The following is an 11,587-nucleotide window of genomic DNA, read 5'->3' on the forward strand; positions in this document are numbered from 1 at the left end:
GGATTCAAGTTACAGGTTCAGGTCAGCATAGGCAGACACACACTCACAATTTACATTCCACAGAAGGAAGTTTAACATCATTTTGCAAATCACTCAGTAAAGATTCATACAATAATTTAGTATAATTGAATTCCAGCCTTCTCACAGCTAATAAGAAGGGTGTGGACAATCTCAGAATTAAACAGATGTTGCTTTCATCAATTTTTACAAATTAAAATACTAGTTTTGCAGCGCTTCTTGTGGAATAAAAAGAAGGGTACAGCAGTATCTACTAATTATATTTCTTCAATAAGCAAAACAAAAATCTGATATTTGACTGCACAGAGTTGCTTGGTTTAGAATAAGTACTAATTAAATATGTTTTATACAAAATTCCATAAACCCTGGCCTAAATATTTGGCTGGACTTTGAACTGTGGCCATACACAGTAAGATTTGATCATTTGTCATGAAACTTTAGCCAACAGGTCACTGTGCTCCCAATTACAAAAATAAACACAAACATGCAGTGATAGGCTTGATGTAGAATAATGCCAAGATGTTTCCCTGAGCACTGATAGAACCAATCTGACCACAACTTTCATTTACACACTGAAAAGTTACAGGTGCTTTTAGCTTAATCAGACTGAGCTAGACCATGAATTCTGTTACAGCAACTACAGAAAAAAAAAATGCACATATGCACTGAAAATTACGTCCTCAGAATTACAATTTCAATAAATAGTGGAACATATGGTGGGGCCATACACAGGACTATAGCGGCTGCCGACTGACTCAGCAGCTTATAACTTGTGTATCCCAGTAAGAAAAGTCAGTCTGTCTAAACAGGCCTACAATATACACAACTGGTGGCCTGGGTGTCTAAATGAATGGATCAACCCAATATCATCCAACAAAAGGTCTGTAAATCCTGGCAAAGCTCTGCTTTTCTAGCAAAATGAATACACCCTACTTTAGCAAAACATATAAAAGGTGGCCATACACAGATTTAAGCTGCTGATTTGTGTCGCAATTTGGATGTATGGGCCCCTCCAATGGGCCTACCCGAAAGATATCTGGCCAAAAATCAGCCAGATGTTAGGCTAATGTCCCACGGGGAGATTTAGTCGCTGCGATTTTTAAAAAGCGAGTTCCAGAGACAACTCACTCGTTTTTACCTAACAAATGGTTACTAAAGATTTCCACAACGGAGCGATTTTATTTCCCACAAATCCAGGTGTCATATTCCACCCCAACAATTTCTTCTCTATGTAAAGACAAAATGAGCGACTTGTCGCTGGAACTCGCTTTTTAAAAATCGCAGTGACTAATCTTTCCGTGGGACATTAGCCTTAGACAGGTTTGATTTTCCCCATCACATCAAGGACTGCATCAGCTTATTGATGTGGTCCTGGCCCCCAACAGATTGAGTTCCAGTGTTCCAGTCATTTGGCATTAGGGACAAACGATTGGATCAACCCAATATCACCCACTTTAATTGGATATTATCTGGGAAACATGTGGATCTTATAATGTATGGCTAGCTTTTATATATAGCTTAAAAAAAAAAAAAAAAAAAAAGTGGTTGGTGAAGGTTATGTTCTTAACCGTTATTATATGAAGATAGTTGAAAGTGAACTTAATGAAAGGGATATATTCTAGGAATATGTCTGCCCTACTTCAGAAACAATTATATAGATAATATAAAGAGCTAACTGAAGTGTCCTGTTACTTACATCTCTAGAACTGATGACGCACTAGGAACATTCCCAGCATACTGAAATGAAGCAAGATGACACCTTCTAAATGGCCTACTGGTATCAGAATGTAGTCAGAATGTAGTCAGTGTGCACTGCTTGTAGGAGAAAATAAAGCTACCCCCAGAGAATGAAGCATGTAGTGATAAGCGCTGTCAGAACTGGGAAGAGCAAGAAGATACAGAGAAACAGGTTGCCCAGCACTAAAGGTGGCCATACACGAGCAGATCCGCTCGCTTGGCGATGTCGCATCAACAAGCCGATGCGGTCCCCGATCCGACCAGATTTTCTAACCTGGCCGATCGAGATCTGGCCAATTTCAGGCCAGATATCGGTCGGCCAGGCCGCTCTGCTCTCCCCATACACGGGCCGATTAGCTGCCGAATCGGTCCAAGGGACCGATATCGGCAGCTAAAGTCGGCCCGTGTATGGCCACCTTAACTAACTGAAATGGACACAGTTCCAGTTAAATAAAGACATGGATTTGGGCATCAGGGACTTGTTACTGGAGCCAAATATAGCACTTACTGTGTGATAATCATTTGCTGTGGGAAATAAATGTATTTAGACATGGCCAGGCTGTTTGATTATACCAAACTTTTGGGATAAGGACACCCTCTATGCTCCAATATCTGGCTGGGCCACTACACCCAAGCAATGCATAACCTTAGAACTACAACTGGGCAAATAAGTGATTCTCCCACCCAGATGGACTTGTTGCAACATAACTGCAGTTAAAGTCATATAAAGTGCAGACTGTCATCTCATAATATCCAACTGCCAACCGAGTCCAACAGTCAGATGCCATGGGATCTAAAAAAAATCTTTGTTCTTGCTAGCCGCTGGATCAGACTGCAACCAGCGACAACAAACTGATCTATATTGTACAGGTAAAGGATCTGTTATCCAGAATGCCTGGGACCTGGAATTTTCCAGATAAGGGGTCTTTCCATTATTTGGGTGCCTATACCTTAAGTCTACTAAAAAATTATTTAAACAATAATTAATCCCAATAAAATTGTCTTGGTCCAATAAGTATTAATTATATTTTAGTTAGGATCAAGTACAAGGTACTGTGTTATTATTACATAGAAAACTGAAATCATTTTTATAAAATGTGAATTATTTGATTAAAATAAAGTCTAGGGGAGATGGCCTTTCCATAATTAGGAACTTTTATGGATAACAGCTCCCAAACCTGTATGAAGAAACAGTTTTAAGGCTGCACTCACAAACTGCAGCATGGAGATAATATAATCTTAATTCAGAAGCATTAAATAAATCCCACCAACACGCAGGCACAATAAATACTGCATTTATACACAAAAGGACTCAGCAGCCTCCCACATAAACAGCAGTCACAGTTGGGCTTTCCAACACGCACGTGCAGCGTCACCAGCTCTGCCCAGGTATGTTACATTCACAAGTGACATAAGCAATGAGAGATTATTTAACAAAGCAAGTGAGTCAACCATGCAGGAACAAACACAGAAGTGCAGAACAATGAGCTTTAAAGGGCTAACAAGCTCATACCTTACAGGCTTTAAAGGTACACACCATCACAAATGCATTAGTAGAGTGTAAAGCAGTGATGCCTAACCAGTGGCTTGAGAGTAACATGTTGCTCCCCAATCCCTTGGATGTTGCTCCCAGTGGCCTCAAAGCAGGTGCTTATGTTTTAATTTCTAGTTTAAAGCCAAGTTTTGGTTGAAAAAAAACCAAAAAAAAAACCCCATGTGAACTGCCAAACAGAGGCTGCCAGTCCATATAGGGAACTTTTTGCATGCTTGTGTTGCTCTCAAACTTTTTTTTATATTTGAATGTGGCTCACTAAGTACCAGACTCACCCACACACAGTTAGAGTGCAAGCACTTCTCTAGGAAAGTTATCAATAAGTAAGAAGGAGCCTAGAAACGAATATATAGATGACAGCTGTTTTTAAGGATAATGCCAAACAGTCTCAGACTAAGATGACTTTTTAGTACAAGCTAATTGATAATCCTGATATACACTATAGAAAACAAGCTTAGTAGTGCAATAAACAAGAAGAGGCTGACCGAAGTAACATAGGGTCCAGGTGAACATGCCCCAGGTTAAAATAAAGGAGCAATGCCAAACCACCCCTCCCCCACTGCCTGCTCCAGCAATCACCTAATAGTTGCCTGAAAGTAGTTGTATTAGCTCCCATGTATAGCTAAATGGGGATGTGGAAGGATAGAGGTTTAGCAGTTTTAAGGTAGTATCAACAATGGAGTTTGTATAAGCTCCCATACATTGTTTACTGGGGATGCGGAAGGATAGGGGGTAAGTAGTTTTGGGATGGTATTAGCCATGAGACCCTGTATTAGCTCCCATACGTAGCTTAATGGGGATGTAGTATAGGGGTATAGCTGTTATGGGACAGTACCAACAATGGAGTTTGTATTAGCTCCCATACGTAGCTTAATGGGGATGTAGTAGTATAGGGGTATAGCTGTTATGGGACAGTACCAACAATGGAGTTTGTATTAGCTCCCATACATAGCTTAATGGGGATGTAGTAGTATAGGGGTATAGCTGTTATGGGACAGTACCAACAATGGAGTTTGTATTAGCTCCCATACATAGCTTAATGGGGATGAAGTTGGTTAGCTGTTTTGGGACAGTAATAGCCATGAAACCTAGCAGTAACTCCTATACATAGCTAAATGGGAAAGCGGAAGTATAGAAGGTTAAAGGGGTTGCTCACCTTTCAATATGATGTAGAGAGTAATATTCTGACACAGTTTGCAAAATGTCTTCATTTTTTTTTTTAATTATTTCAATTTGTGTTTAGCAACTCTTCAGTTTGCAGTTATCTGGTTGCTAAGGCCCAAATTACCTTAGTTACCAGGGAGTGGTTTGAAAGAGAGACATGTATATAAATAGAAGAGGACATGAATACAAAAATAAGTTATAAAAAAGTAACAATAAAACTTTAGCCTCACACAACAATCGTTTTGTGGCTGCTGGGGCCAGTTACCCAATTTTGAAAGCTGAAAGGAGTTAGAAGAAGACAGCAATTAATTAAAAACGATAACATAAAAAAAGACCAATTGAAAAGTTGCTTAGAATTGGCCATTCTAAAGGTCAACTTAAAGGTGAACTACCCCTTTTTGGGACAGTAAATGGGTATGTGGATATAGCTGTTTCAGGACAAATGGGTCAGTAGCAGCAATGGAACCTTGTATTATATCCTAAGCACAGCTAAATAGGGATCTGGAGGGATTCATGATTAGCTGTTTGGGACAGTAATAGCAATGGGGCACAGTATTAGCTCCTATATGTAGGTGGGACAGTAATAGCTATGGGTGCTAGTATTAGCTCCTATATGTAGGTGGGACAGTACTTGCAATGGGGCACAGTATTAGCTCCTATAGGCAGGTGGGACAGTAATAGCTATGGGTGCTAGTATTAGCTCCTATAGGCAGGTGGGACAGTAATAGCTATGGGTGCTAATATTAGCTCCTATATGTAGGTGGGACAGTACTTGCAATGGGGCACAGTATTAGCTCCTATAGGCAGGTGGGACAGTAATAGCTATGGGTGCTAGTATTAGCTCCTATAGGCAGGTGGGACAGTAATAGCTATGGGTGCTAGTATTAGCTCCTATAGGCAGGCGGGACAGTAATAGCTATGGGTGCTAGTATTAGCTCCTATATGTAGGTGAGACAGTAATAGCTAAGGGTGCTAGTATTAGCTCCTATATGTAGGTGGGACAGTAATAGCTACGGGTGCTAGTATTAGCTCCTATATGTAGGTGGGACAGTAATAGCTACGGGTGCTAGTATTAGCTCCTATATGTAGGTGGGACAGTAATAGCTACGGTGCTAGTATTAGCTCCTATATGTAGGTGGGACAGTAATAGCTACGGGTGCTAGTATTAGCTCCTATATGTAGGTGGGACAGTAATAGCTACGGGTGCTAGTATTAGCTCCTATATGTAGGTGGGACAGTAATAGCTACGGGTGCTAGTATTAGCTCCTATATGTAGGTGGGACAGTAATAGCTACGGGTGCTAGTATTAGCTCCTATATGTAGGTGGGACAGTAATAGCTACGGGTGCTAGTATTAGCTCCTATATGTAGGTGGGACAGTAATAGCTACGGGTGCTAGTATTGCTCCTATATGTAGGTGGGACAGTAATAGCTACGGGTGCTGTATTAGCTCCTATATGTAGGTGGGACAGTAATAGGGCTTACTGGGGGGGTGCTAGTATTAGCTCCTATATGTAGGTGGGACAGTAATAGCTACGGGTGCTAGTATTAGCTCCTATATGTAGGTGGGACAGTAATAGCTACGGGTGCTAGTATTAGCTCCTATATGTAGGTGGGACAGTAATAGCTATGGGGCACAGTATTAGCTTCCATACATAGCTAAATGAGGCTCTGCAATGGAGGGGGGTTGGCTGTTTTGAGACAATCAGCACAATGACCATGAATTACAGGTTATGAAAATATAATCCATCATATAAATCAGCAAATGAAAGGACCGCAGGAAGAGCCAGGTGGCCATTGATATGACAGACGGGGGGGTAGAACACTAGGCAAATCCTTAACACTCTCATACGCTAATTCCGCTCATTACAGTACAAGCCATGGCTGCTCGGCAGAAGCTGGGAGGACACTGGGAGCTGTAGTACAGGGGAAACACTGGCTGTGCTGTACTACTGGCGCCGGGAAGGGAAAGAGCCGACGTGCAGTTTCAGTCAGTGCTGTCCCCTAGGCACCAGTTGCACTCTAGCAAACTTCTACCAGCCGATACTGCCCCAATGGGTTTAATTCACTCGCAACCCAGTGCTAAGGGCTATACTGGCAGTGTAAGTGTTAATACTCCCATTCCCCACCCCTCCCCCAGAACCAAACTAGCTCAGCACTTACGATGCATTCCCGGACCCAATCGTGAAAAATCTGCTCTCTAACTGACACATCCTGGTTCACTTCCATCTTCTGGTATCATGGCGCCTCCGTGCTCGTTCCACACCGACCAGGAGAATCGTTACTTGCGCGCAATCCCGGAGCTGCAGCGACCAGACAACCAGGGCAGCTTCAGGTTACTCTGTATCCCGAACGCCTCCGACGCTCCTCCCCACTTACACTCTCCCAATCACAAATCAAACAGCAGCATGCGCGTCATTGGCCCAGCTCCCTTTGGAGCCCGCAGTTGATTGGCCGAGACCAGGAATGACGCAGGGTGCAACGGTTGGCTGGCTGAGAGTTGGTTTAACCCTTTCTCTGCCAGCCGGTTTGGAGATTCTGGTACCTATATTGACAGACAGCTTTGGAACGTTTTGTGCTCAGTCACTTTAGGGGCACTTCCTGAGGGAAATTTGGTTTACCTATGAAAACTATATATCTTTTTTTGCAGGTTAACCTAAGCTTTCAAAATATGCTGAAACTGTTGTGTAATTCTAGTTCTGTATCAATTAAGGCTTCTAAATGTCTAACAAAGAAAACGAATCATATATATACCTATATTAGAAACTTAATTTTTTAATGCAACAGATTTGGGAAGTTCCATGTCTCCCAACACCCAAATACCACATATGTATAGTTTTATGGTAAATTCTGATGTGTATAGGGCCCAATCTCCCAGCAGTGCGCTGTCAGATTTCTAAAGCATCACTCAAGAAATCTGTATGCTTTCAATTTCAAGATCAAAAATACCACTAACAGTAATTTTATCCTTGAAAACCATCCATTTCTGGAAAGAACAGATTATGAAAAATTGAAAATGGGTGAATACATCTTTCTACTCCAAACTACCAGACTGCAATTATTTTCTAAAGTTATTGGTTTTAATAACAATTTTTAATATTTTTGAAAAATCACCACAAAGCTTCCAGTTTACAGAATCCTATCTCCCAAAGGTTATTAGGTACCAAGATAAAACATGCTAATTGTGAATGCCAGGTATGGTTGCTGATTTTTTTCACCGACAGTACTGGGCTACAGGGCTACAGGGGGAGCAGAGATGTCACATGGGGGTGGGGTGATGGGAAATGGGTGGGGCAGAGGTGGGCCTTCTTGTAAGGCAGGGGGCTCAAACTCAATTTACCGCAGGAGGCAAAGTCAGGATGAGGCTGGGCCGCATAAGGGATTTCACAAAAAACTGGCTTTCAAGGGATAATGCAAGGCACGGCGGGAGGGAGCTGCTGATTGCGGAAATGACGTTATGCCATCATAACAGTTATTATGGGAAGACGTTCTGTGTGCACAATTAGCTCCTTAGCAGCTAATTGTGCACACAGAACGTCTTCCCATAATAACTGTTATGATGGCATAACGTCATTTCCGCAATCAGCAGCTCCCGCCCGCCGTGCCTTGCATTATCCCTTGAATCGCAATAAAAATCGCGATCCATTCATTGCTTTTGAGAAGGCATTGGTGCGGGCCACAAAATACTGAACCGAGGGCCGCAAATGGCCCGCGGGCCGCGAGTTTGAGACCCCTGTTGTAAGGGGTGATCAGCAGCAGAGAGAATCAGGGAAGGGGGTGATTTATAAGTAGGTTTGCTGCTCTTAGAAACAAATAGCTGGTGATTTGCTGGCTAGGCCAGTCAAAGAACTGCAAAAAAACCTATTAGATAAGTTTTTGGCAGTTACAGCCTTTTCATGCCAGAACTTATACACTTGCTTGCCAGGCAAAGCAATAACATAGGATGTGATGTCAATAACGATCAGGGATTTAACTTACTGTTAGGACAGGTACATTTGCAAAAGAAGTATTGAGAGCTGGTGGGGGATACGCCAAAGTTGCTTATAGTTCAATGTACTTTTGCTACCATGTAGCTTGCCCCTTGTAATTCAAGGATTTGCACTACTGAAGCGTTAAAATCAAGCAGCTAAACTTAAAGGAATACTGTCATGGGAAAACATGTTTCTTTCAAAACACACCAGTTAATAGAGCTTCTCCAGCAGATCCGGCATTGAAATCCAATTTTCAAAATGGCAAACAAAATTTTTTAGATTTAATTTTTAATTTTTTACATGGGGCTAGCCATATTCTTCATTTCCCAGGGTGCCACAGCCATGTGACCTGTACTCTGATAAACTTCAGTTACACTTTACTGCTGAGCTGCAAGTTGGAGTGATATCACCCCCTCTCAGCAGTCGATCAGCAGAACAATGGGAAGGCAGTAAGATAGCAGCTCCCGGTAGATATCAGAATAGCACTCAATAGAAAGAAATCCAAGTCTGGCTTGGGACTCCTCCAGTTACATGGGAGTAGGAGAAACAATAGGTTACCTGAAAGCAGTTCTAATGTGTAGCGCTGGCTCCTTCTGAAAGCTCAGACTCAGGCACAATGCACTGAAATTGCTGCCTACACACCAATATTATAGCTAAAAAAAAATACATTTGTTGGTTCATGACAGTATCCCTTTAAATACAGTATAATAAGTCAGGGAAAAAAGGAATGGTCTGTGTTGTTGATTGAAGTAGAGATGGGTCCATGTGCTCCCACCTTTAACCTGTAGTTACTGTGTGTGACTTGTGAATAGTTATTGTGGTGGGGCAGTTTCTAGCGAGTAACTGTTTATCAGTCCTGTACATCGACTCGGAGGAATTTGATCCCATTCCTCTATACAGAGCAGCTCTTGGATGTTGGTGGGTTTCCTCACATGAACTTCTGTGTTTAGGATCATTGTCTTGCTGCATGACCAACTGTCTCTTGTGATTCAGTTCATGGACAGATGTCTTGACATTTTCCTTTAGAATTCTCTGGTATAGTTTAGAATTCATTGCAAGTTATCCAGGCCCAGATGCAGCAAAACAGGCCCAAACTAGAACACTGCCACCACCCATGTTTCACAGATGGGATAAGGTTCTTATGCTGGAATGCAGTGTTTTTGTTTCTCAAAATGTAACACTCCGCATTTATGCCAATAAGTTTTATTTTGGCTTCATCTATCCACAACTCTGATTTCACCTTCAAATTATATGATAATCCTTAGGACTGACTTTCTTTTTCCACACACAGATGTTATTGGATATTTTGTTTCAATAAATACATGACAAAATATAATACTTTTTACTTACTTATCTACTTATCTACTTTAATGACTTACATAGTTAGTTACATAGTTACATAGTTACATAGGGTTGAAAAAAGACCAGTGTCCATCAAGTTCAACCCATCCAAGTAAACCCAGCACACTTAACCCACACCTACCAATCTATACACTCACATACATACACTATATATACAACCACTAGTACTAACTGTAGATATTAGTATCACAATAGCCTTGGATATTCTGATTGATCAAGAACTCATCCAGGCCCCTCTTAAAGGCATTAACAGAATCTGCCATTACCACATCACTAGGAAGGGCATTCCATAACCTCACTGCCCTCACCGTGAAAAACCACCTACGCTGCTTCAAATGGAAGCTCCTTTCCTCTAATCTAAAGGGGTGACCTCTGGTGCGCTGATTGTTTTTATGGGAAAAAAGAACATCCCCCAACTGCCTATAATCCCCTCTAATGTACTTGTACAGAGTAATCATGTCCCCTCGCAAGCGCCTCTTTTCCAGAGAAAACAACCCCAACCTCGACAGTCTCACCTCATAGTTTAAATCTTCCATCCCCTTAACCAGTTTAGTTGCACGTCTCTGCACTTTCTCCAGCTCATTAATATCCTTCTTAAGGACTGGAGCCCAAAACTGCACTGCATACTCAAGGTGAGGCCTTACCAGGGACCTATAAAGAGGCAAAATTATGTTCTCATCCCTTGAGTCAATGCCCTTTTTTATACAAGACAGCACTTTATTTGCTTTAGTAGCCACAGAATGACACTGCCTGGCATTAGACAACTTGTTATCAACAAAAACCCCTAGATCCTTCTCCATTAAGGAAACCCCCAACACACTCCCATTCAGTAGATAGTTTGCGTTTATATTATTTCTACCAAAGTGCATAACTTTGCACTTATCAACATTGAACCTCATTTTCCAGTTTGCTGCCCAGTTATCTAATTTTGTCAAATCGCTCTGCAAAGCGGCAGCATCCTGCATGGAACTTATAGTTTTGCACAATTTAGTGTCATCAGCAAAAATAGAAACAGTACTGTCTATGCCCACCTCCAGGTCATTAATAAACAAGTTAAAAAGCAAAGGCCCAAGGACTGACCCCTGCGGTACTCCACTAACCACACTGGACTTGTTTGAAAATCAGATGATGTTTAAGGTCATTCATATAAAAATACAAACTTTCGAGAACTGCCGTATGTTGTAGGTCACATCAGCCAAATAATTGGCAAATTCTGATTATATCTATTCAAGTTTGGTAAGATTCTTTAATAGGCCACTTAATCTGATATATACTATGTGTTAGTTAGATATACATTCTGAAGGAATAGTTTTTCTTTAAATGTGAACTATCATGCAAATAAAAATATATAACCTTTTAATATAAACTTTATCTCCTGGATATAAGATTATTTCTAAATATAATCAACTGAAAATGTTGTTTATAAAACATTCAAATAACTCTTTACTGTCCCTCTCTCAGCAATCTCTTCATTCTTCTTTCTGTTTTCATACAGAAGTCGGGGTCAGATTTTTATTGACTGGAGAGTAACTAGCCCAGGACAATTGGTAGGGGGATATTTTTAAGGAAATAATTGTTTAGGTATGTTATCCTTATGGTAATTCTGATTATCAGTTGTCAGTATCCTAGCCTTATTTTATGGATTCTCCCTATACTGACTGCAATGACAATAGCACCACCCAGTGGCCATGTAGATGTTACTTTAGCTGAAGTAAAATACTTGCTCCCACTTATATTATATTTTTATAAGTAAAAATATGGACCCCATTTAAGACACTTCACTT

The 11,587-nt window shown here is 41.1% G+C and overlaps 1 protein-coding gene across 1 annotated transcript in view; it reads right to left on the bottom strand.

Moving 5' to 3' along the window:
• Window positions 1–6,892, bottom strand: part of lmbr1l (limb development membrane protein 1-like) — a 31,961-nt gene extending 25,069 nt beyond the window's left edge. Inside the window, exon 1 of the mRNA XM_002935107.4 lies at window positions 6,634–6,892. Coding sequence (XP_002935153.1) covers window positions 6,634–6,699 — 66 coding nt within the window. The 5' untranslated portion in view covers window positions 6,700–6,892. The remainder of the gene's footprint in view (window positions 1–6,633) is intronic.
• Between the last annotated feature and the right edge of the window lie 4,695 nt (window positions 6,893–11,587).

Source organism: Xenopus tropicalis, chromosome 2, assembly GCF_000004195.4.
Source record: "Xenopus tropicalis strain Nigerian chromosome 2, UCB_Xtro_10.0, whole genome shotgun sequence".
Taxonomy (NCBI): domain Eukaryota; kingdom Metazoa; phylum Chordata; class Amphibia; order Anura; family Pipidae; genus Xenopus; species Xenopus tropicalis.